Raw genomic sequence first — 27,160 nt, forward strand, 5'->3', positions numbered from 1 at the left:
GTGTTGAATGCCACGGAGGGGAAAAGGTTAATGTTGTTTTGCATTTCTGTAAAGGCTTTCCTTTCAGTGACACAAAGCCACTTTTTGTTCCTCAGGGTTGCAGGCAGAAACCAAGACAAAGGGACAGGGTCTGGGGCCCCAGAGAAGGCAGGCAGGTGTGTGCTTCTGAGGGAGAGGCTTTTCCCAAGTTTGGATTTAGCATAAAGAAAATGGCCTCCTTTTATAACTCAGACTAAGGTTCATTCAGCATAGTGTCCGTGAGTATGAACTGTGCCGGGCCTTTTGCTCTACCTGGGAAATAAGTACAAATAAGACATTCATACTCTGAGGAAACGGCTGAAAACCTTCCTGGAGCTAGGCACTGTTGTGGTTGCTGGGGATATAGAACAATGAGCAAATAAATAAATGTTGCCCCTGCACTCATGGAATTTACAGTTAGATGGATAAAATATGTATCAAGTCCAGGAAGAAATCAGTCTTTTCTGATATTTATTATTAGAGGGAATCATCCTCGTGGGATGAATTACTTGAATTTACCCCCTGTGGGCCTCGAACCTTAATTCTGATGATGGGGTCAGGGCACGTGATGCGGGTATCTACAGAGGTGCCTTTCCCTCAGAATCCTGTGAGGGTGACGGAGGAGTTTGCAGTGAGAGCGAGGTCCACTTGATTCTGCGCAGTTACGTACTGTGAGCAGCTGCTGACATGCCAGGGGGCTGGGAGAGCTGCCCTGCTTCTCTGAGGGTAACGGGACGGGTTGTGTCTGAGAAGCTTCATGGAAAGGGCAAGCAGGGTTTCTTCATCAAGTCAAGGGAGAGGGAGGAAGGTCCTGGATACAGACTGGCATACGGGAAGGCACCAAGGCCTAAGAGGACAGAGCTTCTTCAAGGAGCAGCAGGAAAAGGAATTTGAGGGCCATGACGTGAAGCCTGGCTATGCAGCTGGAAAGGCTGGCCAGAGCCCATCGTCATCATGGGGGCCTGGTGCGCTGCCACAGGGGGGCTCTGGGCCTGGCGGGTCCGCAACAGCGGCCAGAGAGCTGTGTCAGCGGGTGAGCGCCATGAGCTGCTCTTCAGCCACAAACAGCCACAGAAAATTGTTCCCAGGCCTGTTCCTAGCCATGGGTACTTCTTGTTTTTGTTTTTTAACGTCGTTATAATCCTATTTAATTGGGCTTCTGGATCTCACAGTAAATTCTTCTTGAGGGAGAGGCTTTTACAGAGGAATTCCAATTACAGGATTATTACCTTAATGAAGGATAACAGTTCCTAAGGCACAGTGTCATTAAGCTTCATCCAGACGTCACTGTGAAAGGAAGGACCTTCCTCTCCACATTCTGACTGTTGGTATGGCCAAGTCAGTCAGTGTGTGCCCAGGCATTGCTTCTCTGCTGTGCTGAATCGTTGTGCCTATTGGGGATACCCCAGGACAGACTCCCAGTCCCCGTCCATCATGCCTTCCAGTCTGACATCTGGATGCAGAAATTTCTCAGTTGGCTGGAGTATATTTTTAAGTAATTCTTTTTTCAAGAACAGTAGGTGGCGGTATTTTTCTGAATTCTTTCATACCTGAGCATGACCTTCTGTCACCTTCACACAGAGGAGAGGGACTTTGGCTGGTAGATGAGGATGGAGGTCAAGGGAAGGAAGGTGACTTATCCATGGGTTCATAAAGCTTTCCAGGCATTTCTGCCCAGCATGAAAGGAGTTCCAGAAGTAAGAATCAGAGAGGGAGTTTAGAGTGGAGTATGTGAGGTGTGACCACATGAAGAGCAGAAGGGTTGAGGAGACAATGAAACATGGGTCGGCTGGTTAGTTAGCGAGTTCTGTAAAAGGAATGGATTAAAAGGAAGGGGAGAAGGACAATCTCAAATTGAATGACAGCCTTAGAGCCAAAGGAAAAAACACTGAAATGGGACACTGAGATTAATAGGGAGGTAGCAGAAAGGAGTCGCACGCACCACACCCTCCCAGACAGAGGTTGCTTCCAAGACGTGTCACAGAGGTGTAGGCAGTTCCAGAGAACAGCTCCGCTTTACAAATTCCCCGGGATCAGCCTGACTTGAACACACTCTAGGCCTAAAAGTCTAGCTTGCTTTTCTGTGAGCCAAGGTGCAGAACCGTTCTTTGCATCAAGTTTAGAACGGATTTTGTACTGATGGACTGTTGTATGTGAGAAATGACAACACTTACATAAAAGGGGTTTTCTGGGGTTGATGCATACAATCAGAGTTAGGCATTTTAACCCATTAAGTCACCTTCAAACCCTCCCCCACATCCTTCTTTTCCTTTTTGCCTCCATTGCCCTGCATCAGGCTGCCATCCGCTCTGCAGTGACCTCTTCATGGGACTTGCTGCTTCAGTTTCTCCTCCCCCCACACCCATTCTATCTCTGTCACCACCGGGGTTGTTATCCTAGAAAACGGAGACCCAGTTATCTTACTCTCCTAGTTAAAAACGTCTGTGGCTTCCCTTCACCTTCCAGATAAACTCCAGAAGCCTTAGTTTGCATAGTCCTTAATAACTCTTTCCTTGTTGGGGGGGGGGGTGTGCTCCTTGAGTCATTCCACAAATATTCATTGAGCACCTGCTGTATGCCAGGTGCTGTTCAAGCACCAAGAGTGCAGCACTGAACCAGCAGACAAAATCTTGTGCCCTTGTGAGAGAGCGTTTATTCTTTTTGGAAGAGACAGACAATAAACTGAGATAATAAGCAAACTCTATTGGGTATTGGCTGGTGGTAATGGGTAGGGAGAAAAGTAAAATTGGGAAGGGGATGGAGAGTGGCAAGGGAGGACCTCATTGGGAGGGACGTCTGAGGAAGGACCTGAAGGAAACAGGGCCTTGAAAAAGGGAAGGAGGCCAGTGTGGCTGGAGCAGAGGGAACAGGACGTCTGAAAGGCCCCCAGGGAGATCAGATAGGGTCTTCCTAGGTCAATGTGAGGACTTTAGCTTTCATTGTTAGTGAGATGGGGAGTCACTGAGGGACTTGAGTGGGAGAGTGACATGATCTGACATGATTTCTCTCTTGCCACCCCCAACCCTCACACTGAGCTGTCCCTCTGATGTGAGTCATTCTTCTCGGCTTCACTGTCTGCCTCAGAATCCTTCAAAGCCCAGCCCAGACATCATCTCCTTTGTGCAGCTTTCTTCATGTCCATGCCAAATGACTTGCCCTGTCTGCTTGCTTCCACAACACCCAGTACATCTCTGTTAAAGCCCCAATCCATGTGTCTGGAATTCGCAGTAGCTCCAAGGGGACAGGAGCTCCTTTAGATATCCCCAGTGCCCAGCAGTGTCTCCCCCATGGTAGACTCTCAGTAAGCATAAGCATATGGATGGATGGGCGGATGGATGGATGGGTGGATGGATGGGTAGATGGATGGGATAGCAAAAAAAAAAAAAAAAGATGATGCCTATGAGGTTTTTGAAACAAGATTTTTTTAGTTTTGCTGATAGCCTGCAAAACCTTTTAATTCTATTCCATCATCTCCACACATAAATATAGCATGTATTGTCCCAGCCACGAGATAGCCTCTGTCCTCAAAGTTGTTCTGGGAAATTGACACTGTCGTCGGTCGAAACACCATGTTCCAGTACCATTCTAGGCAGACTGTCCTGGCCATTCTGTGCCCTGGCTCTCAGCTGAACACCTGCTTTGTGAATCTGGCAGGATCTAGCAAAGCAGAAGCTTTCTCTTAAGCACATCACATTTATCCGTGCATTTGAAGCACTTTCAATTTTAGTAAGTGACAGCTGACTGGCTTTTGTGAATATATCCTGTCACCTAACGGTGTCTTGAAGAGGCAAGGGAAATTAGTGAAGCTAGAAGCCACCTTCCTTAGAGAATTAGAAGTCGCACCCTTCTTTCCCTCTGCCCCACTCAGACACCCTACAGCCCGGAATTGTAGACATTTATTCCTCTGTGTTCAGCAACCCATTTTCATCACCTGCACTCTTACTATTCCTGCTATGCTCAGCGTGACGACAGAGCAGATTTTTCTTGGGGTCGGAAAAGATCAGACTCTCCAGCCAGGAAAATAGGAAGCAGAATAGAACCTCTACTCTCAGCCAAGGGTGCTTTGTCCTCTGCCCTCCCTGCCCCCGTCCACAGTCCCTAGGGCTTCTCCTTTCAGCTCCTGAGTTCCCCCAGAGAGGGAAGCCTGCTTGGAGTGCCCAGGAGTCATGCTGCCACCTCTCCCTACAAGATTTCTCTTGGCCAGTGTGGCTGGTGAGAGGTGAGAGGAGGGGACCAGAAGGCAAGCAGAGAGGGCAGCCAGAGAGGAACTTCCCACTCCTGAGTCCTGTGTTCCACCGCCCTTCGTTCTCAGCTCTGTGTTTCCATGGCCTTCCCGGTGGACACCCTCGTGCTCTTCCTCACTCCTCCTTTTCTGGGACAAAAGAGTTCTTCACGATCCTGCATGACCAACTTCAAGTAACCTTTCTGTATTATGGCCCCTGAGTAGCTGTCATTTCTGTATTTATTAATATGGTGGGCTTTAATAAAAACAGCTGCCCCGAGGTTATCTGGTCAAATGAGGCAAGAGAAAGAGAACTAGACATTATTGTGCCTTCTCAGAGTCACTCCTTTATTTTTGTCTATACTCTTTGATCAGTATCTATCTGCCCTAAATTTGTACTTTGATCCTTCACCAGACCTAACATGACACCTCCTGATTGTTGCCTAGTAAGGCAGCTGGGGCCCGTGATGGTCTGTAGCACAAGCTCGTGCTGAGCAAGCACCATTAACTTAGTCCTCCTTCCCCTGGCAGTAGCACAGCACTGCTCAACAGACACAGGCGAGTAAACAGAAGGAGCTTTTTGCAGGGTTTATGCAGAGAAGCAAGGGGGAGCCTCTGACGAAAGCCTTATGCACAATAGAACATAATTTCCTTTGAATGGAAAGCTCAGTTTGCAAAAGTAATCTCAATGTCTGATAACCTAACATCATTCCCATTGTGAAAGTGCTTAATTTTCCCGTGGCACAAAAATCCAGGTTCTTGCAACCCATAGTCAAATCCAGATGCAGCCTTGATCTGCTAACAGTGAAAATCCCTGATCGTGCAGAGCTGGCCCCTCCGAGATCCATATTAGGAAGCTGCACAAATGGGAACCCTTAAAGCCAAACCCTCCTCTTTCATAGAAGACCTTTTTTTTTTTTTTTTTTTTTCCCCGAAACAGCTGAAAGCACAGTGACTGTGGAGGTATTTTGTTGACAAACGAAGAAACTGAGGCCGGGGAAGGTCAAGTCATCAGTGAGCGGTGCAGAGGGGGAAATAGTGAAGTGGTTCTTCAGGGGAGATGAGCTTTCTTTCCCTTCTGCAAAGAATCTGACAGAAAAGAGGGAGGGGAGTCTCTGTGGAGTTAGTAGGTAGCTCCAAGGAGAGGAATGGGAAAATCTGGAAGAGGAGGAGGGCAAAGACAAGGAGAGAAGGGAAAGAAAACGGACGCACATGGAAATCGACATTGTTGGCAGCCGCATGCAGTGAGCGTGCGACGCCTGCCGCTAATTCCGAAACCACGAGGAAGCCAGCAAGATGATTTAGAAAGGATAATATGGCCCTAATGACAGGAAGGGAGTGCAGTCCCCTTGGCTGGAGAATCTCAGCTGCAAGGTTTTGGGCAGACCCACTGGAAATGCTGCTCTCTCCGCAGCCGTGTTTTACAGCCGGAAATCCGTGGTGACGGGGGGCCCCATGAAGGATCTAGGGAAGAGGACTGGGAAAGCAAACCCCAGCACAGCAGGCCCCACGGATGTTCTGTGGACTGAGGACCACTGAGCTGTGCCCTGCAGGAGTGACCCCTGGAAATGGCCCACTTTTCCCGATCTAGTGAGAGGGTGGAGAGTCGGGGGCTGCACGGTGGGGGCAGAAGAGGACAGGGTTGGCCAAGCCCCTCGGTCCTCCTCTGTCGTGGGTTGGGAACCAGGGCACACACCCAGCTGTGCTTTGTGACTGTGACACGCCCCTGCAGTCAGGCCCTACTGGTAGCAGAGAGACCGCCCCCCGCTGACAAATGGTCTCTAGTGCAGCTCCCACTAGGAAACCTGGAGGCCCGAACTGTTGATGACAGTGTTTCCCTAAAACATGCCCATATGCCGTGTTTTCAAGCTTCTGTCTTCTCTGTTTCTCTGCTAGCCTTCTCCCCCATGAAAAGGGAGAAAAAGGAAAAACATTCCCAAGCGCCCTCCTCCCTCCCTGTCTGCTTCCTTGATAGGAAGTGCGGTAACCAGATTCCTGTCTTCTGGCAGCCCCATGTCCCTCCAGACTCTCCTCTGACCGCCCTGGCACTCAAGCTCATGCGTAGCCCCTTCCCAGTCCCTGTCCTTCACCTCCCACGTACTAGGTAAAGCCAATGTCTTGGGGAAAGTGGCTAAAAGAGGAGAACTAATAAGTTCTTTTGGTAACAAAAATATGAAACCATCTAAAGAGAAAAATGAAATAGGCTCATTTTTATAGAATGTAAAGAGTAAAACCCATTTTTGCAAAAAAAAAATTCTTGAAATGATTTATCAAAATTCTTATAGCTGAGAATACTATTTCTTTAAGTATGAACACAGTCCACTTAATCTGGTTATTATTTGTAGAGTCAAAACCAGCCTAAGCCTTGCTCAGCAGGCATCTCCTGACTGCAGGGTGGGGACAGTGCCGTCCGCGGCTGGGCCTTGCGGACTCTGGCATACAGTCAGTGGGAAGAGAGCTGATCCCACTCGCACTGTCATTGTCAGCCAAATGTGCATTGTCTTTTTTCCCACTTTTCTGGCAAAGCTGTCATTGGCATGTTTCGGTTTGGCCCAGGGTGCAGAATGGGTTACATATGGTCCCCATGCTTTGACGAAGCCTGTGGAGAGAAGGCACGAGAAGAGAAGGAAGAGGAGGAGTGGGAGGAAGGAGTCAGGCAGGAAAGGAGGCAGGGCGAGAACAGGAGTGGGCATGTGACTGATGGTGTGGGCCTGCTGGTGGCCTGTGTGGGTCCCCTGGCTACCTCCGCCCAGGAAGCAGGCTGTCTCAAGGGATGCTACATGTATAGGGTCAAGTTGCTCTATCTGCTATGTCTGGGACTTGGGCAGAGCACTGGAAAAATAGGCCTGACCCAAGTGGCCAATTAAACTTTCCATTGGCAGAGATTGAACTAAGAGTTTTAAAAAAATACATGAAATCTTTCCATTTGAGTAGTTTGTTTTTTAATGAAATGAAACATTTACTGACATGCGCTCCACAGAGCAATAGGAGAATGATTAATTAAACTCTGTGGTGCCATTTTGGACAGTCTCAATGCCAGAGTAAAGCATTAGAAGGCGTTTGGGGCAGGGAGGGTGGGGGGAGGTGAAACCCCTTCCAGAAGGGCCCATCGGGCCTTCCGAGGTTCAGACCTTCTGCCTGGCTTTCCTTCCAGTTCCTACGGGCTCCTGGCAGGGGAGGGACAAGGGGGATTTCTGCAGGTTCAGGTCGTATGGCTTCTGAGATATGAAACCAAGGACTGTAGTAAAACACAAAGCAGAGGCTTTAGAGAATGCCAGAACTCATACGTGATTACACTCTCTTCCTAACCTTTCTGGGCTACCTGGAATGTGGTCGCTGCCATCACTCAGGCCAGAGCCTCCCAGCCAAAACTCTTGGGCCCGGATGTGCCCAAAACTCAGACATTCATTCATTCATTCATTCATTCACTTATTTTTAAAGAATTTATTTATTTGTCAGAGAGAGAGGGCACAAGCAGGGGGAGGGGCAGAGGTAGAGGGAGAAGTAGACTCCCCACTGAGCAGGGAGCCAGATGCAGGATTCCATCCCAGGACCCTGGGATCACGACCTGAGCCAATGGCAGACGCTTAACCGACTGAGCCACCTAGGTGCTCCCAGCCTTTTTTTTTTTTTTTTTTTTTTTAAGGACATCCATACTATGCATAGACCATCCATCATACAACATCTCAGAGAGTCCGGGGCCATGCTCCATATTCAAATAAGACGTTCTTGCTTCTATAGCAGTATGTACGAATACATAAAAACAAGAAACAGCCTCGGGTTTTATGGCCACATGAGGTCAGTTCAGATCAGTTTTGCTGGCAAGTGAGTTACCAGAACCATGGGTTTCCAAAGCTTGTTGGGTGTCAGGATGGTGGCTAAGGACGTGCTGATCCCTGTCCGTCACCCGGTTTGTCCAGAGCACCGCAGAACACCCTGCTGGCTGCCTCATTTTCTTCCCCCTGCTCCCAGCTCCCTGCCCCATCCTGAGTTTTCAAAATGGTTTTCAGGAGTTGGAGGAAGATTTAAGCTAATTAGCCACAGAGCTGACCCAACACCCAACTGAAGAGGGCACCTGTGAAGTCAGGCATGGTGGGGAGGCCGGGGGCCCGTGCTGGTTCATTAAACCTCTCTCACTAAATGAGGGTCACTTCCCAAATGTGAGCAAGTTATGTGAAAATAATTAAGTTGAAGGCCTACTTCAACACAGCAGGAATAAAATATGGATTTTATCACAAGACGTTCCAGTGGCAGAGAATAAGAAAGCATCCCAAAAAGGCTCGCATAAGCCTGTGACTGACAGGGCTGTGGCTGGGAGCCATGGAGCCAGGATAAACCCAGTTCCAAAAGGAACAACAAAACAAAGAAAATGGCAACAGACCCTGAAAGTCGGGACAGGGTTGTGCTCTGGGCCCGGCTCCTCCAGAGTTAAAGGGAGCTGCTCGGTGCGGGTCCTGGGGTCTTCTGCTGATGTCCCTGACACGTAGGGGAAGACATCTAGGTTTCTGTATGGCTTGAAATCAGGTTCTTGATTTTGTAAGTAAACTAGATCAGAAGTTGGAGAGGATTCCAGATTACAAGCTTGGGGCCAAGGAGCAGCCAAAACATACAAGTGCTTGGCGAGCAGTGGCAGAACACGATACGACAGGAAAAGGAAGGAGAAGTGGAGAAGAGTGTCAGCAGTGATTGGAAGAGGGGTCAGGGCATTCATCTCACCCCGCCTATGGCATTTCCTGCTCTGTCAGGAAGGCCAGCGTGCAGGGAGGCTGCCTTCTCCCCCAAACGACTCCTGTTTGTGCGATGCAGCCTGAGGTTTCAACATTAGGCAGCTCCCCTGGAGGGTCACAAAGGTCTCAAATGATAGATGGCCTGTCCAAGGTCATCAGTAAACACGGGCCCTGGAGGCTCCCTGTCTCCCCATCAACGTCACCAAACCCCAGAGCACCTCGGGGTCACTGGGCCAGACGGTGCCCAGCCATGAGGACATGATGGCAGCTCTCAGCTGGTGGGGCACCAAAAGCTGGCCCAGGCAATAAGCAAAATGAATTTATGAAATTCAGACGTGGAGTTTATAGATGCTATAAACGTGGAACAGTGCATTTTTCATTCCATGGGTTTCTTTTTCTGTGTCTGCCTCATTCATAGTTTTGATCAGTTTAATTGAATTGTAATTTACATACAACAGAATTCGACGATTTTAAGAACACAGTGGGTTTTGACAAGCATTAAACAGTGCCACCACCGCATACGGGATCTAGAACAGGAGCTGGCCGATGACCGTCTGTGGGCCAAATCCAACTCCCACCTGTTTTTGTTTTGTATATTTTTAAAGGGTTATTAAAAATAATAATATGTGACAGGGATCATATGCAGCCCACAAAGCCTCAAATATTTGCTATCTGGCCTTTACAGCGGTAGATCGCTGACCCCTGACATACAACATTTCCATCACCTCTGCATTCCCGCAGCCCCATGGCAGTCATTCCCCTCCCCTCGCCCCTGGCAACGACTCATCTGCTTTCTGTCACTGTGGCTTTGCTTTTTCTAGAGCTTCACATAAATGAAATCATACAGTACGTTGCCTTTTGTGTCTGGCTCCTTTCACTTACGACGCTTTCGAGATTCATCACCCAGCTTTCCGCGTGCAGCAGTGGCACACTCCTTGCTTATTTCCAAGTGGGGCGGCGTCCCCCGAAGGGCCGGGCTTCCCCCTGGGCCAAGGCAGAACTCTGGACACGTTTGCACCACGTGCAGGCTCAGAGGAGAAGAAAGGGAGAGGCAGGGCCCACACTCACTGCCTTGTCTTGCAGGCATGAACAACCGGGAGGTGCTGGAGCAGGTGGAGCGCGGCTACAGGATGCCCTGCCCGCAGGACTGCCCCATCTCTCTTCATGAGCTCATGATCCACTGCTGGAAAAAGGACCCGGAAGAACGGCCCACTTTCGAGTACTTGCAGGGCTTCCTGGAAGACTACTTCACCGCCACAGAGCCCCAGTATCAGCCCGGTGAAAACCTGTAAGACCGGGGTCTGCAGAGAGAGGCCTTCTCGGCGAGGCTTCCCCGCCCCCTCCCCATTAGCTTTCAGTTCCGTAGCCAGCTGCTCAAGCAGTGAGAGCCTCCCGGATCAGATTGCATGTGACTCTGAAGCTGACGAACTTCCATGGCCCTCATTAATGACACTTGTCCCCAAATCTGAACCTCCTCTGTGAAGCATACGAGACAGAACCTTGTTATTTCTCAGACTTTGGAAAATGCATTGTATCGATGTGATGTAAAAGGCCAAACCTCTGTTCAGTGTAAATAGTTACTCCAGTGCCAACGACCCTAGTGCTTTCCTTTTTTTAAAATGCAAATCCTATGTGATTTTAACTGTCTTCACCTGATTCAACTAAAAAAAAAAAGTATTATTTTCCAAAAGTGGCCTCTTTGTCTAAAACAATAAAATTTTTTTTCATGTTTTAACAAAAACCAATCAGGACAGGTGTTTGGTTTTTTCTTTTTTTATAATAGGAATATATATAATATATATGTCCCTGTACATACACCATGTGGGTGCTAATGTGGAGACCATGGCCGACCTGGGCCATAAAGCCTCGGGACCCAGAGTGAGGATTTTACTGCCAAATCAGCATAAAAGCACTGGTGTCATTCTGCAAACCAGTGGCCTCCTTTTTGGCTTTTGCAAAGCATGATCTTTTTCCTTTTTTTCTTTTTTTTTTTTAATTTGGATTGCACTTTTTTGGTTCATGATTGTACCTGTAGATGGCTGTTCCTTTGACTCATTTCAAGCAGCCCCAGAGCTGAATTCACAAGTTCTGTTTCCAGTGTTTGCTTTGACTTAACTGCGATTTGTTCTTGAAGCCTAAAAGCATATTGAAGCAAGCAAATGGCCAATAACTACCAGGGGAACTGGAAGATGGATACCACACATACTTCTTGTATAAAAATATGAATGCTGAAATGTTTCAAACTTTTTTTATTTAATAAACCTTGTAACCACATTTAAATGGTCTAAAACCCATAGCATTAGAGTCATGGCGACCTGCTAAACTTTCTCATGCAACTAAAACTTCTGAGGGTGGGGGTTGGACATTTCCCATTGTAAAATAAGTGTTTCAAACGTCCTGTACTGCTAATGAAATGACTTTCTCTATGTCCAAGAAGTCTCCAGTGGAATAACTATGCACTACTTTACATTTCATGGGGATGCACCAAAAAAAAAGAAAAAAAGAAAAAAAAGTATTACATTTTTAGTTGCTGTTTGTACCAACCTTAAATTACATGTTTAACAACAACAAATCAAAAAGCCTATTTCTATTAAGTTTTTAATACTGGGTAGCAACTCTGAAATCTTAATTCCTTTTTTGTTATGATTTATTTGTGAGTTTACATTTTTAAATTGTTTAACTTTCTTAATTTAGTAATTAAAAAGAGAGCATTTTACATTTGAATTTTTTTGTTCATTTGTTTAAATCATGGAAGGTACTCGAGTAGTGACATATCTGCCCCACAGCAGGTGATAAGGAGTTCTCTGGTCCGTTTAACCATTGTGCAGTGACTTCCAAATGACAGAAACGTTTAAAACCCTGGGAGTGGGTTCTTCCCCCTAAAAAGGCTGGACTATTGTCGAGCTATTTCAGAGGATTATTAAAGCAAGATTAAGCATACTTTCACATTTCACTCTCTCAGACGTTGTCTCTAACTGGAATGTTCTATATCCCACCTGTCGTGGAAAGACAATTACAAGAAGAATCTTTATTGCCCTAGAGTCAGTATATGTTATTTCCCGTGGTCCTCTACCTCTGTAAGTGTGTCACTAGGCAGGGAAACAACCCATGTGGTAGGAGGGGCAGTGGGTAGACCACACGATCTGACTAGGTGCCTGGCTGTGCACTCATTCAGCTGTGGGACCTTCAGCAGCCGTCTGGCACCTCTGTTTTGGGTCCTGTCTATAGAGATGAGGGGGTTGGATGAGATTTGCTGTAAGTTCCTACAGATCTAAGATCCTGTAATTAGGAGATCATTGCTATCACGGGGAGTTATAGAAGCAGGAGAACTTTCTTTCTGAAATAACCTTTATATTTTGAAAGGTTTTCCAACATTTTTTTAAAAATGGATTAAACAAAGGGATTTTCTGGTAAACCCAGTCTTTCTGGTATTGTTTTTGGTATTGATGCAATTGCTAAATTGATAAAAATTTCAAACATCTTCAACAATTACTATCACATTACTGGGAAATTTGTTAACATGTTCTAGATATTTTTAAAGATAACTTTGTTTTTCATCTTCACATCCACTAAGTTGGATAATTTGCAGATATTCTAGGGAGGATTGTTATTTATGGTTCTGATGCGGTCATTCAAAAAAAATTCTGAAAAGTTATAACCTGCTTTAAACAGAGATTCTTTAAGAGAAAACTTGGTTTCTTCAAACCAAAGTGTAGCCTTTAATTCATCAGTGGAGTTTGTTGTGGATTCTCTCCTATGAAGCAGAACTAAGGACTTGGGTTAACTCAAGGGCACTCTGACAAAATGCTCTGAAACATTGAGTATGGGGCTGCAGGATGAAAGAGTAGCTGCAGATACAGAGAAATCAGAGATCTTTTCAGGGTTTTTCTTTTGAAAGCTAATGTGCTGCGCAGAGAGATTCCTGAGGTAGACCAGTCCAGGCAAATGAAACCACCTCCAGGGGTTCCCAACACCTCCCAAGAAGCCTCTCTCTCTCCCAGGTTGTAGAAGTGTGGAGTGAGGAAACTGAATGCACTGACCAGAAAGATCTCTGGTGAAGAAAGAAAAACAACAGGCACACCTCGGAGACAGTGCAGGTTCCAACGCAGACCACCTCAATAAAGCAAGTCAAACGAAGGCTTTGGTTTCCCAGTGCATATAAAAGTGATGTTTACACGATACCGTAGTTACTAAGTGTGCAAGAGCATGTCTAAAACAAAGTATATGAACTTAATTTTAAAATAGTACTAAAATATGCTGATTATCATCTGAGCTTTCAGTGAGCTGTAATAACTAATCACAGTTCATCCTAACAAATACAATAACGAAAAAGGGTGAAATATCGCGAGAATTAGCAATATGACTGAGACACGCGAAGTAAGCCATCGCTGTTGGAAACATGGCGCCGATAGACTTGCTCCATGCAGGTAATCGCCAAATCTTCCCTAGTAAGAAACCCAGTATCAGAGAAGCACCGTATAACGAGGTATGCATGGGTCTCGAATGGTACCTTAGCAGCAAGTGATGATGAAATGTTTTTTGTCTTTAGGAAACTGGTGGTGAATAAGTACTTGCTCTGCTGCAGAGAGCGGGCATCTGGCATTGCTGCGCTGCAGAGGGGGGCTTCTTAATACACTATTTTTTTTTTTTACTTTCTTAAAATCAAATAGTAGAGCTTCTGGAGAAGACCATTTGACAAAGCTCAGACGTTGAAAATGTGACAAAACCATTCCCATCCACCCAGGCTCACGGCGGCTCACACTCTCCGGGGTGCTTCGTTCATGATGCATTGATGGGCTGGGAGGACCCGCGAGCCAGCAGTGGATGCAGGACCTCCCATGACTTAGGGCATCGGGGTGTAGACCCAAGCTAATGATGCATTTGGCTCTGACTCGGTCATGGCAAAGAAAGGTGTATGAGGAACCAGGCAGCTCCCCCAGAAAAGTTAAGGGTATTCATAAACCCTCAAATACAGCCACACTACTGAAGATTTTCTGACAAGTTCCAGAGGGTGTTTACCTGCCCGGAGAAAGACAGGAATCCTCCTGTGGCTAAATCTTGGCACCAGAGGATTTTTCTAGTAGCGTTGAAGCTGCAAAATTTTTATCTGAAATTTCCTTTGGGACCTGAAGAATGTATACTGCGCTAATTGGCATGGTTCTTTCACGAGTCTTGAAAGAAGGTGAGGTTTTCGGCAGTGTGCAGAGGGGAGCTACACGGGAGCCTACCGCAGGGGGGATGTCATCGTTCTTGTGTCAGTGTCCTTGTGTCAGGACAAGGGCGCCTCGCTTGACAGAGGAGGTGTTTCCTAACAAGTTATATTTGGATAAATTGGTGTTTGGTCAATTTGTTCCTGAAATGTAGTTTAATAAGTTTAGATGGCTTTTGTTGGCTTTATTACCACTAGATACTATACTGTGGGGATTCTGTTAGGCTGTCCAAAATATTTGCTGGAAGGAAGAAAAGGAGGGAGAGGGGGAGAAAAAGAGGAAAAAAAGGAAGGAAAGAAAAAAATAATCAATCTGGGGGAAGGGGAAGGAGGCTCAAAAATGTTTTATTCTAAAAATGATATTGTGGGGTACATATTTAACAAGCAAGTACCACTAATATATGTTTATTTTATTCTCAAAAATTGATGCCAAATACAGAGAAGGAAATAATGAAAAATTCGTATCTTTAATATCTTTGAAATCTCAAATAGACTTTCATAATGTATATATTACCTATCTTCCCAGAAACTTTCCATAATCAATTCCTAAATCATGCCTCATTCTTTGCAAACATGCAAAATATCCAGAATCCTATGGGGGCAGGGGGAGACACACCTTTATTTTTAAAGTTCTAAGGACTGAAAATAAAAAGAGTTTTCCCAGCTTGGCTGGGATGATTCTAAGAAGAATGTGATCAGCGACCAACGACTTCTCCGCCAGAATACTGTACTCCTTTCTGGAATACTTACTCCTCTTGTAATACTGTGTTTAATAATATGACTCTTCTTTTAATGCATCTTACCTGCCGGATTGTGAGCTCCTCGAGGAATGGTAACTGCCTAACTGGCTCACCAGCATTCTCCCTGCACCAGAGCAATGATGAGCTGCTGGTAGACATTGGATGGATGGGTGGTGGCTAAATGAGGGACTCCATGTAGTGGGGCATATGATTGACCTGCAAATGATACACTGACCTAGGCCCTTGCTGAGCATGCTGGAATTTGCTGTGAGCTGCCGGATGCACTAACCCTGCCCCCTTGCAAATGTGTGCTCACCAGTCTTCAGCATGTAATTTAAAGGCCCAGTCTATGCCTGAAGTGAACCCCATTAGTGCTTCCCAAATCTTTGCCCAGAATTCACCCGAATGCTAATGGGGATAAACTTGTCCATCCTGGGACCTGGGGCCTTCAAGATCTCATTCTAACTTTGTACTTTCATGAAATTTGTATATTCTCCCTAAGATATCCATTTTTTACCTCCACATAAAATTATTTTCCCAGACCTTTAGGTTGTGCATTGTTAAGCAGGCTACAGCTTATAGGATTCCTGGCACACTTCAGCATGACCCAGGGAGTACCCATACCCTGCTTGAGAATCACAGCATGAAGATGTTGTCCATAAAATATTACTATTAACATAAAAATAATGTATTTGGGAGAGGTGACATTAACCCCCATTCATATCAATTCTCTTATCTGATTCCCTTTTTTCACCTAGCAAAGAACAGCCCTCTGAGAATGGGACAGAAAACAGGAGGGTTTGATAATGGGAAGAAGAAAACCAACCAGAGCCACCCAGAAGTGAAAGTCTGGTCAGGTCAATCTGCTGGTCCAAGATGGCAGCAAATGGGAGTAAACAGGATGGAGACATTGGACAAGGATGAAGAAACCAGAGCTGGAATGAGAGTCGTCCTTTGCCAAGGCTGTTCAAGGTAGTGGGATAATGGTAGATATGACTATGGATATATATAAGGACTTAACATTCATTCCATCTCCATACATTTGTTGAGTGCTTATTATGGGCTAGCCCCTGTGCTAGCACTAGGAAGTCAGAGACACAATATTCCCAGTCCAGTGAGGACGGAGACCCATAAAACGCTGTTGCAATGAGCTCTCTGCAGGGCACCTCTGTGGCTCAGTCAGTAGAGCATGTGACCTTTTTTTTTTTAAGATTTTTTTTAAAGATTTTATTTTTAAAGATTTTTTTTAAAGATTTTATTATTTCTAAGTAATAATGTGGGTCTCATAACCCTGAGGTCCAGAGTTGCACACTCTACCAACTGAGCCAGCCAGGCACCCCTAGAGCGTGTGATGCTTGGTCTCAGGGTTGTGAGTTCGAGTCCCACGTTGGGGGTATAGTTTACTTTAAAAAAAAAAAAGAGTAAAAAAAAAATAATAAGGGGCGCCTGGGTGGCACAGCGGTTAAGCGTCTGCCTTCGGCTCAGGGCGTGATCCTGGCGTTACGGGATCGAGCCCCACATCAGGCTCCTCCGCTATGAGCCTGCTTCTTCCTCTCCCACTCCCCCTGCTTGTGTTCCCTCTCTCGCTGACTGTCTCTATCTCTGTCGAATAAATAAATAAAATCTTTAAAAATAATAATAATAATAATAAGCTGTCTGCTAGGTGGTAGCAAAGGAGTGCTGTCCAGCCCAGAATGGGGAGTGTAGGGAAGGCTTCATGGAGGAGGTGATGCCTGAACTTGCTCTTAAAGGACAAGTGGAAATAGGTTATGTACTGTTTAATTGTAGGCCCAGTGTTTTTTGCCTTTAGATGTGTTTCCTTCTGATTCCCAACCCCTGTTAGGGGATGGCACATATTTTAAATATGTAAGGTATTCAGCAAATGCATCTAAATGAAGAAAAAACAAACCAAAAAAAAAAAAAAACTAAGTCAATCTCATTCTCTCTCTCTCTCTCTCTGAAACACACACACACACACACACACACACACACACACACAAAACCATCCTGATGCATCAGTTAGTCTGATTACTGAGCTGCTAAATAAGAGGGTGTCCATAAAAGGACAGAGAGAAAGGTTTTAGGCAGGTTGTTGGCTCCAGTGTCCCAGCAGGAATGGTACAGCAGTTTGAAATATATTTACAGAATATGAGAATAAAAAAGTGGCAGGGGAAGAGGCTTATAATAGCTCCTCCCCATTCTCTTGATAGCAATGAGCAGGGTGGGGGGCTTTTCTCCCATTTCTGATCTCATTGGCATTCTTTCCTGTCCTTCCACTTGCTAGCCTGCTTTGCTTGAATCCCCATGCAACATGTAAACTCATGAGAGAAGATACGTAGGGGCAGTTGAGGGATGTTCTTTGGTTGTTTTGTTTTGGAATTTTTTCCCTTTGGTTAATTATCAAGTGCTTGCGCTGTAGTAATCAATGAGTAGCTAATTAGAAGCAGGAGAGAATGAAATGGTTATTAGATAGTGTTTTTAATGAAAACCGTACATGTAATACTGTGGGGAAATATTACCAAATCGCAAGAGGTTTCATCTTCTTTTTCTTTTTCTTTTTCTTTTTTTTTTTTTTTTTTTGGTGTGTCTTTACAAAAGGATTCATTTAAAGTTACTCACAAACTAAACCCAGGTATGTGAATCCTTTCACTTTCAGACTCCTCCCGAGGGGCGAGCTCGGGAGAAACCAGGAAGCAGAGCCTCTGGAGATGGTTCTGGAACCCAAACCATCCCAACAGAGCCCGGAGCCAGGAAGGTCTGCCAGTTCCCAGAGAACAGCAAGGAAATGGTGAGGAAATGGCAGCAGTTGCCTTGAGAATTAGGGAATGAATAACAATGCTTTCTGGTAAATTAACCATATTACATTGTGCACAGTAAAGTGATGGAAAAACCCTGTTAAAAATTGAATAATAATTTGCCCACATCATTTATGGAAAATGCATAATTTTCCTACTTCAGTGGACTTTAGTTTGATTTAAAATATGAACAGCTCCCGCACTGTTCACCAGAGCGTAATTTGTGAGGTAATTGGGAAGGGGAGAGGAATCAGACTGTAATCAGCGCAATCCTGCCTGAGCCACTTCACCTCCCTCCTTTCACCTGCAAATTCCAGAAAATGTTTGTTTATATGTTCCTGAAGGTCTGGAAGTGAGAGCGCGGGGCATTAATCATCGTCATAGCTGTCACTAACCCACGGCCTCACCATGTTTCAGAGGGGAAGCAGTGTTTCTCTCTATTCAGTGTTTTTCTGCTCTAATTCAAGTAAGCACTTGGTTTTTAATAGTAGAGAAAATGGAAATGTAGCAAAGCTATACTTAAAACAGCAAGCCAAGAACAAAAGCAGTGTGCACGCAGCCAGAGGAGACCTTGGAAGATAAACAGATCAAACCAAAAGCTGTGCTTGGCTGGGAGTCTGCTTCGGAGTCAAATGCAAAAATGGAGAGCAGTGTTCCAGCTCGAAAGATTTTGCAGTCTACAGTATTTGAAATTAAAAGTCCTTGTGTAACCCCCTAGCCGCTCAGGAGCACTGCTGGGGCTATGAATGCTGCTATCTGGGCACGACTGAGGGAGGTTTGCAGAAACAGAGCACTCAGAGCTGGGGCGGATGCCCTGAACTCAGCCGTGCACTCCCACAGCAGCCCCTGTGCCTTTTCCCTCCTCCCCTGCCGCTCCCATCCTCCCACCCTGCTCCCCTCCCCACTAGAACCATAGAATTTTTATTTAGACACTCCACATTCGCTTCATCCCCATGTCTCCACGAAGGGCCATTATTTGTTTACTAGACGCAGCCCTTAGAGTCCCACCTGCCAGGGCAAATCTGGATGCTTCAGCTTCACCTTGTTAGCCTCTCTTGCCTCCTCAATAACCCTGATGGCCCCACAGGGCTGAACCTTGAACCCCACAAATACCAACATTTCTTAGCCCTTTGATGCCCAATTTGGTTAGCCAAAGGGACCTTCCCCAGTACTCCTCCCCAGTCCTTCCTTCTCTCCCACCAACCCCTGCTGGTGGCCCAAGATTTATTGGACACTAGTTTGATTCTTATGCCTCCTGCCACTAGCCATAAGTTACCTTTTGCAAATTAGAAAAAGCTACCCTACCTCCAGACACTGCTGCCATCTGCCAGGAAACTATCGTAGTAAATATGCCAAGAGATCATGGGAATGGTGCCCCCCACACACAAAAACTGTGTGGTACACACCTGGCTCAGCTGTATGTGACGACCCCAGAGTTGGAAATAACCTGAGCTATCCTGGAAGCCTGTCTAAAAATCAGAGGCCCAATAGGTCAGTCTTGTCTTTTTATGACAGGTTGCAATTTCAAAATCTAAGTCTTTCAGTCATGATCACAGATGGCTGAGGGGCAGTTTCTGGAAGATACGAAGAGCCCCAGGCAGTGGTACTGATGGGTAGATAAAGCCCAAACCACACTGGGTAAATTTGTAGGAAACCTCAGAGATAGAAAGCTGCTCAATTTGAATGTTCGGGATGCAGTGGAGAGGTGGACTTGGCTTATACTTAGGTCCACCATTACCCGTCCATGGCATTGGCTGCTTTGTTTCTTGTTGATGGCTGCATCTGCTTCCCGCACCAGAATAGCTTGCTGATACCAGAGGCAGATGCCTGACCAGGAGGAACCAATCCATTGAGTGGCCACTAGCTAATGGAATGGTTGGCTTGGAGAAGGAACCAAGAATCAAGGGGCTGTGGTGACAGACACTTGGCCTACAGGTCGGGTTAGGCCCGTCAGGGAGCAGAGGCCACAGTCTGCAGGGTGAGGTGGTGGCTGGAGCTCCTGGGCCACCAGAGACAGAGTGACTGGGAGAAGCTGCTTTCCGCACTCCTGGATCTGGAGGTCCAGCTGCACTTACTGAACGCCGTCTCCGTGAGATTCCTCAAACCTGTGCAGCACCCCGTCTTGTCACTTGAGCCAACTCAAGGGCATTTGGGTTGGGCCCCTGCAGTCCAGTTCCGCCCTTTTGCCAGCCTAGTCTCTCCCTTTCCCTCTCCATCACCCCCACCCTAGTTCCTGGCTACACTGACCTGCCTACCATTCCCCAAGCATGCCCTCCCCTGCTCTAGTCTTTTCCCCTGGCCTGTAATGTTCTTTTGCCTTCTCTCTGCGTCTTAGCAGCCTCTCCATCCTTTGAGGCCAAACTCAACCAACCCCCCCCCACCCCAGGCAGCCTTCTCTGATGCCCCAGTCACACATGATGGCTCTGTCCTAAGAACTCGCTGCACTTGACTTCCCATGTCTCCGTGGCACCCACAGCACACTTCCCCCGCCTTTTCCCCCTTGCCTCTGCTCACTGAGGGTAGGAACTTGGCACATATCAGGCACTCGGATGTTGCACTGAATTTAATCCAAGGGCTGGAATCCTAAAACACAATCTGAGTTTCTTCAATCAAGAGTACTATGCCAATATAAGACATTGTTCCTTAAAATGGAAATGCATTTAGGGAATGCTTCAGATGAAGGGGATGAAGATCAAAGGGCACATTCTTGGCCGGGAGTTCTGAGTCTTAGAGACCCAAATAAATTGTAGACATTTTATTTCCTGAATTGATTGGAACCATAACACTGGATTCGGTGCTGTAATATAAAACTTTCTGAAACTTTGAGCCTGGCAGAAAGTCGGTCGCCTCTTGACTGTGAGTGTTAGGATTGCTCTTGTCTAAAATTTGGGTGCCCATGCCCAGAGCTGAAACTGGCTGGTAGCCTGGGAGCCTGCCTTAGAGGAAGCGTTCCGTGTAGGCGGGGAACCTGTGGGCCCTGCCCTTGGCTGGAGTCACAGGCACACGCAGCTTCCTGTGAGCAGCAGAGGGTATGTCTGCACTGCCCCGGGGGTGGGGGGCACACACGTCCACTCAGGTTCGAGGCCCCGCGGACCCATGTTGAGAATAGAAAGCAGCTGCTTCTGCAGACGGTGCTTGACGCGGTAGCTGCCTTTTGCAAACATGTGAGATTTTCCCGATGGCCACCTTTCCTGCAGCTGTGGGCCCGCCAGCTCCTTCTGGGCCCTCAGCCTGGCATGGCCCGGCCTTGCTCTCCTGCTATCCTCTCATCCCAAGGCTTCTCCCCGCCTGACCTGCCTGTCCCAGGCTCCCCCTGTATGAAGGGAAGTGGGTTTGGGTTCTAGGTTATGGGATGAGCCACGCCCTTGCTGCTCAGCCAGCTGGAGGGAGGCTCCCAACACCTGAAGCGAAGTCCACTTTCAGATGCTGACCTCTGACGCTTACCTCAAGCTTTCTGCACAAAGCCCCACCAGGGTTATCTAAAACCACACTTCCCAAATCTGCCTGTGCAGGCCCTAAGAGAATCCATTAAAATGCAGGTTTCTGGGCCCCTCCCCAGACTCGCTGAATCTAGTTTTCTCAGCAGGGGACCCGGGAAAGTGCCCCTTTCTCCTCTCACCTGCACCCCCCACACCCTCCCCCCCAAAGCCCCCACGCCCCCACTCACCCCCTGCTGGCCAGTCACAGCAGCAGATGATTCATGACACACTTCTCCTTTTAAGTCCCACTTGCCTCAGCTTTGGTCTGGGCAGCCCTGGCAACTGCGTCATGGTCTGCCCCTGCTGGCAAGGAGGGACACCAAAGGCTGGTGACCGGGGCACCCCAGGAGGCAGCTGTAAGCGCTCACTTCCAGGCAGGGCAGCGGGACAGTGCCAGCCATGGGGCCATCGGTTTTAGAGAAGTCCACAGGGTCAGGCCAGCTGGGCTTGGCCTGACTCAATCCCTCAGAAAGCAAGTCCTTGCTGCGACAAGGCCTTGTGACCTGTGGTCAGTCCCCTGAGAGCAGTGGTGAAGTCAGACAGAGATCTGGGGAGCAGGGGAGCCAGACTCCCAGCACAGCAGGGTGAGCTGCCAGCTCACAGCTCTTCCCCCACTTGATCTGGGGCTGCAGGGCAGGGCCTCGGTCTGGCCTTCTAGACCAGCACTTCAAGGCAGGGCTACGCTATTGGATGTGATGAACCTGGCCTCCGGTATAGAGCCCCAGAACATCACAAACTTAGAGGCACAGAGACCTGGTCTTCAGGGAATGGCCCTGGATTTATAGATGAAACTGGTAAAAAAAAAAAAAAAAAAAAAAAAAACCACATTGGAATCTCCTGTAGCTTTAGTCCTGTCCCGTACCTCGTCCTTCGCACACCGAGAATGTCTCCATGTGGAGAGGCCTGGGCCGGCCTATTTAAGGGATGCCCTACCTCACTCCTTAGGCCCACTTTTGATAAATGTAACTATCTCAAGAGCCTCCCCCTACCCTTCAGAGATGCAGATATGTGCCCCCCCACCCCCCGGAGGATGGAACCCCAGTGGGATGGAGAAGCACCACCAAGGAGAGGGGACTGCGGCCTTTAACAGGAACTTTCTTCAGAAGCTGAATGACGCTAGGGCTTTCACACCCCATTTGGCTTTCTTAAAACTGAAACACCCTCAGGCAAAGTTGCCTCTACCTCCCACTCACGGGGGAAATCCTGTAGTCTGTCTTTGGCCCTGGCTACTCAAGCTCTTACCCTGGCTGGCTACCCCCTTGCAAGCTCACTGCCACTCAGGCAGCTAAGGGAACGAACAGGGTGTGAGATTTTAGTTAAATGCAGATTGCCGCAGTCTACCAATCCAATCCGGGGGCAAGATGGCAAGACCCAGAAATCTACGTTTTTAAATACATAAAATTTTTCTTTTTAATCTCATAAATTCATATGTTGAAGCCCCAACCCCCCGTACCTCAGAATGTGACTGCCATGGGTCAAACATAATATTGTATTAGAACGTGTCTAAACCCATAACAATAGATTAAAATAACTTTTAAAAAAATTTTAAACAGCTTTACTGAGACATAATTCATATACCATACAATTCACTCATTTAAAGTGCCCAATTTAATGGCTTTTTGTGTATTCACACAGTTTTGTAACCATGACCACAATCAATTTTAGAACATTTTCATTACCCCAAAAGAAACCACACCCCTTAGCCGGCACTCCCACCATCCCTTCCCATTCCCCTAGTCCTAGGCAACCACTAATTTACTTTCTATTTCTATAGATTAACCTATTCTGGACATTGTATTTAACTGTAATCATACAATATGTGGTCATTTGTGACTGGCTTCTTTCACTTGGCATAATGTTTTCTGAATTCATCCATGTTGTAGCATTTATTGGTACTTTTTTTTTAAGCTTATTTATTTAAGTAATCTCTACACCCAACATGGGGCTCAATCCCACAACCCTGAGATCAAGAGTAGCATATTCTGACTGAGCCAGCCAGTCACCTCTATTGGTACTTTATTTTTTGCCAAATAATATCCCATTGTATGAATATACCACATTTTATTTATCCATTCATCAGTTGATAGACATGTGAGTTGTTTCTACTTTTTTGTCTATTGTGAGTAATACCGCTATGAACATTTATGTACAAGTTTCTGTGTACACACATGTTTTCTTTAAGATTTTATTTATTTATTATTTATTTGTTTGTTTGAGAGAGAAAGAGACAGAGAGAGCACAAGCGGTGGAAGGGGTAAAAGGAGAGGGATAGCACCAAAAACCATACGTTACCTTGGAATGAACTTAACCAGAGACGTAAAGGACCTATATTCTAGAAACTATAAATCACTCTTGAAAGACATTGAGGAAGACATAAAAAGATGGAAAGATATTCCATGCTCATGGATCGGAAGAATTAACATAGTTAAAATGTCCATGCTACCCAGAGCAATCTACACTTTCAATGCTATCCCGATCAAAATACCGAGGACATTTTTCAAAGAACTGGAACAAATAGTCCTTAAATTTGTATGGAAACAGAAAAGGCCCCGAATCACCAAGGAACTGTTGAAAAGGAAAAACAAAGCTGGGGGCATCACAATGCCGGATTTCAAGCTGTACTACAAAGCTGTGATCACAAAGACAGCATGGTACTGGCACAAAAACAGACACATAGACCAATGGAACAGAATAGAGAGCCCAGAAGTGGACCCTCGGCTCTTTGGGCAACTAATATTTGATAAAGCAGGAAAAAACATCCGGTGGGAAAAAGACAGTCTCTTCAATAAATGGTGCTGGGAAAATTGGACAGCTACATGCAAAAGAATGAAACTTGACCACTATCTCACACCATACACAAAAATAAACTCCAAATGGATGAAAGGCCTAGATGTGAGACAGGAATCCATCAAGATTCTAGAGGAGAACATAGGCAGCAACCTCTATGACATCGGCCAAAGCAACCTTTTTCATGATACATCCCCAAAGGCAAGAGAAACAAAAGATAAAATGAATTTATGGGACTTCATCAAGATTAAAAGTTTCTGCACAGCCAAGGAAACAGTCAGAAAAACTACAGATAAAGGACTGGTATCTAAGATCTAGAAAGAACTTCTCAAACTCAATACACGAGAAACAAATAAATCAAAAAATGGGCAGAAGATATGAACAGACACTTTTTCAATGAAGACATACAAATAGCTAACAGACACATGAAAAAATGTTCAAAATCATTAGCCATCAAGGAAATTCAAATCAAAACACACTGAGATACCACCTTACGCCAGTTAGAATGGCAAAAATAGACAAGGCAAGAAACAACAATTGTTGGAGAGGATGTGGAGAAAGGGGATCCCTCCTACATTGTTGGTGGGAATGCAAGTTGGTACGGCCACTCTGGAAAACAGTGTGGAGGTCCCTTAAAAAGTTAAAAATTGAGCTACCCTATGATCCAGCCATTGCACTACTGGGTGTTTACCCCAAAGATACAGACATAGTAAAGAGAAGGGCCATATGCACCCCAATGTTCATAGCAGCAATGTCCACAATAGCTAAATTGTGGAAGGAGCCAAGATGCCCTTCAACAGATGACTGGATTAAGAAGTTGTGGTCCATATATACAATGGAATATTACTCAGCTATCAGAAAGAACGAGTTCTCAACATTTGCTACAACATGGACGGCACTGGAGGAGATAATGCTAAGTGAAATAAGTCAAGCAGAGAAAGACAACTATCATATGATTTCTCTCATCTATGGAACATAAGAACTAGGATGATCGGTAGGGGAAGAAAGGGATAAAGAAAGGGGAGGTAATCAGAAGGGGGAATGAAACATGAGAGACTATGGACTATGAGAAACAAACTGAGGGCCTCAGAGGGGAGGGGGGTGGGGGAATGGGATAGACCGGTGATAGGTAGTAGGGAGGGCACGTATTGCATGGTGCACTGGGTGTTATACACAACTAATGAATCATCGAGCCTTACATTGGAAACCGGGGATGTACTGTATGGTGACTAACATAATATAATAAAAAATCATTAAACTCGAAAAAAAAAAAAAAAAAGGAGAGGGAGAAGCAGACTCTGCTGAGTGCGAAGGGGACCTGGGGCTCTACCCGGGTCTCCAGGAGGGGCTCAGGGCTCGACCCCGGACCCCTAGATCACAACCCGAGCCAGTCAGACACTTAACTGAATGAGCCATCCAGGTGCCCCTACACATATGTTTTCACTTCTCTTGGGTATATATCTAGGAGTGGAGGTACTAGACCATATGGTAACTTTATCCTTAACCATTTGAAAATACTAAGTTTTACTCAAATTATTCTTACTCAAACTAGATAATTGAGAAGAGATATTTCATCTTCATGGATTAAAACATTTAATACTATTAAGATGTCAGTTTTCTCTACATTGATCTATCAAGTCAAGGCTATCCCAGTCAAAATCCCAACAGAACAATTTTATGGAAATTAACAAAATTCTGAAATTTATAAGAAATGCAAAGGACTTAGAACAGCTAAAACCATTCTGATAAGAACAACAAAGTTGCAGCACTTATACTACCAGATGTGAAGACTTACTATAAAACTACAAGACAGAGTATTGGTATTGGTATTGGGAAGGATAAACAAATAGACCAATGGAACAGAATAGAGACTCCAGAAATAGACTCATACATATATATAGTCATTTAATTTGCAACAAAGGCACAATTGTAATCTAATAAAAAAAAGATGGTCTTTTCAATATAATGGTACCAAATCATTTGCATATCCATGTGGGGAACAATGAACTTTCACACCTCAAATGGTGTAATTTTTACATCATATATAAAAATTAATTTGAGGGTGGATCATATTCCTAAATATGAAAGGTAAAATAATAGTCCTTTAGAAGAAAACATAGTAGAATATCTTCATGATCTTGGACTAGGCAGAGATTTCTCTAAAAGATTTCAACTGTAAAAAAATAATAAATAGGGGCGCCTGGGTGGCACAGCGGTTAAGCGTCTGCCTTCGACTCAGGGCATGATCCCGGCGTTACGGGATCAAGCCCCACATCAGGCTACTCCGCTATGAGCCTGCTTCTTCCTCTCCCACTCCCCCTGCTTGTGTTCCCTCTCTCGCTGGCTGTCTCTATCTCTGTCGAATAAATAAATAAAATCTTTAAAAAAATAATAATAAATAAATGAAAGATTTCAACTATTTAAAGTAAAACATGATAAATGTGGGTCATATTAAACATAAGAACTTATATTCGTCAGAAACAACATTAAGTAAGTGAATACGTGAGTTCTCAGTCTTGGAATAGATATTTACAACATCAATTTTTTTTAAAGATTTACTTATTTTATTTTAGAGAGAGAAAGAACTGGCACGTGTGAGCAAGGCACAAGCAAGGGAGGTGTGGAGGGAGACTGAGCAGGGACTCAACTCGACTCTGGGCTCAATCTCATGACCCTGAGATCATGACCTGAGCCCAAACCAAGAGTTGGACGTTTAACCAACTGAGCCACCCAGGCGCCCCCAACATGTATTTTTTACAAAGTACTCATACCCAGAATATATTAAGAATTATAAATCTACAAGAAAAAGACAATTCATTTTAAAAATGGGCACAAGACTTAAACAGGCCCCTCATAAATGAGGATATCTAGATGGCCAATAAGCATAGGAAAAGGTATTCAACAACATTACTCATCAAGGAAATGCAGATTAAAGTCACAGTGGGATAGCACTGAACAGCCGACAACAGGACTGACAATCCCAAAGTTGGGCGAGGAACAACTAAAAGGTCATTCATTGCTGGTAAGAATATAAATTCGTTCCACCACTTTGGAAAACTGGCAATAAGGTTAAGCATGTGCCTACCATGCAAGCAATCTCACCCTTAGCTATATATCCAAGAGAAATCTGTACATACGTGTACAAAAAGACTTGTACGTGAATATTCACAGCAGCTTCACTCA

The 27,160-nt window shown here is 45.6% G+C and overlaps 1 protein-coding gene across 5 annotated transcripts in view; it reads left to right on the forward strand.

The window, feature by feature from the left end:
* Positions 1-11,691, forward strand: part of FYN (FYN proto-oncogene, Src family tyrosine kinase) — a 206,164-nt gene extending 194,473 nt beyond the window's left edge. For all 5 annotated transcript variants that reach the window (XM_044388806.3, XM_026511620.4, XM_026511623.4 and 2 more), the window contains one exon: positions 10,051-11,691. In XM_044388806.3, the coding sequence (XP_044244741.1) occupies positions 10,051-10,259 (209 nt within the window). In that variant the 3' untranslated portion in view covers positions 10,260-11,691. The remainder of the gene's footprint in view (positions 1-10,050) is intronic.
* Positions 11,692-27,160: the final 15,469 nt, after the last annotated feature.

The sequence above is a fragment of the Ursus arctos genome, unplaced genomic scaffold (genome assembly GCF_023065955.2).
Source record: "Ursus arctos isolate Adak ecotype North America unplaced genomic scaffold, UrsArc2.0 scaffold_13, whole genome shotgun sequence".
NCBI lineage: Eukaryota > Metazoa > Chordata > Mammalia > Carnivora > Ursidae > Ursus > Ursus arctos.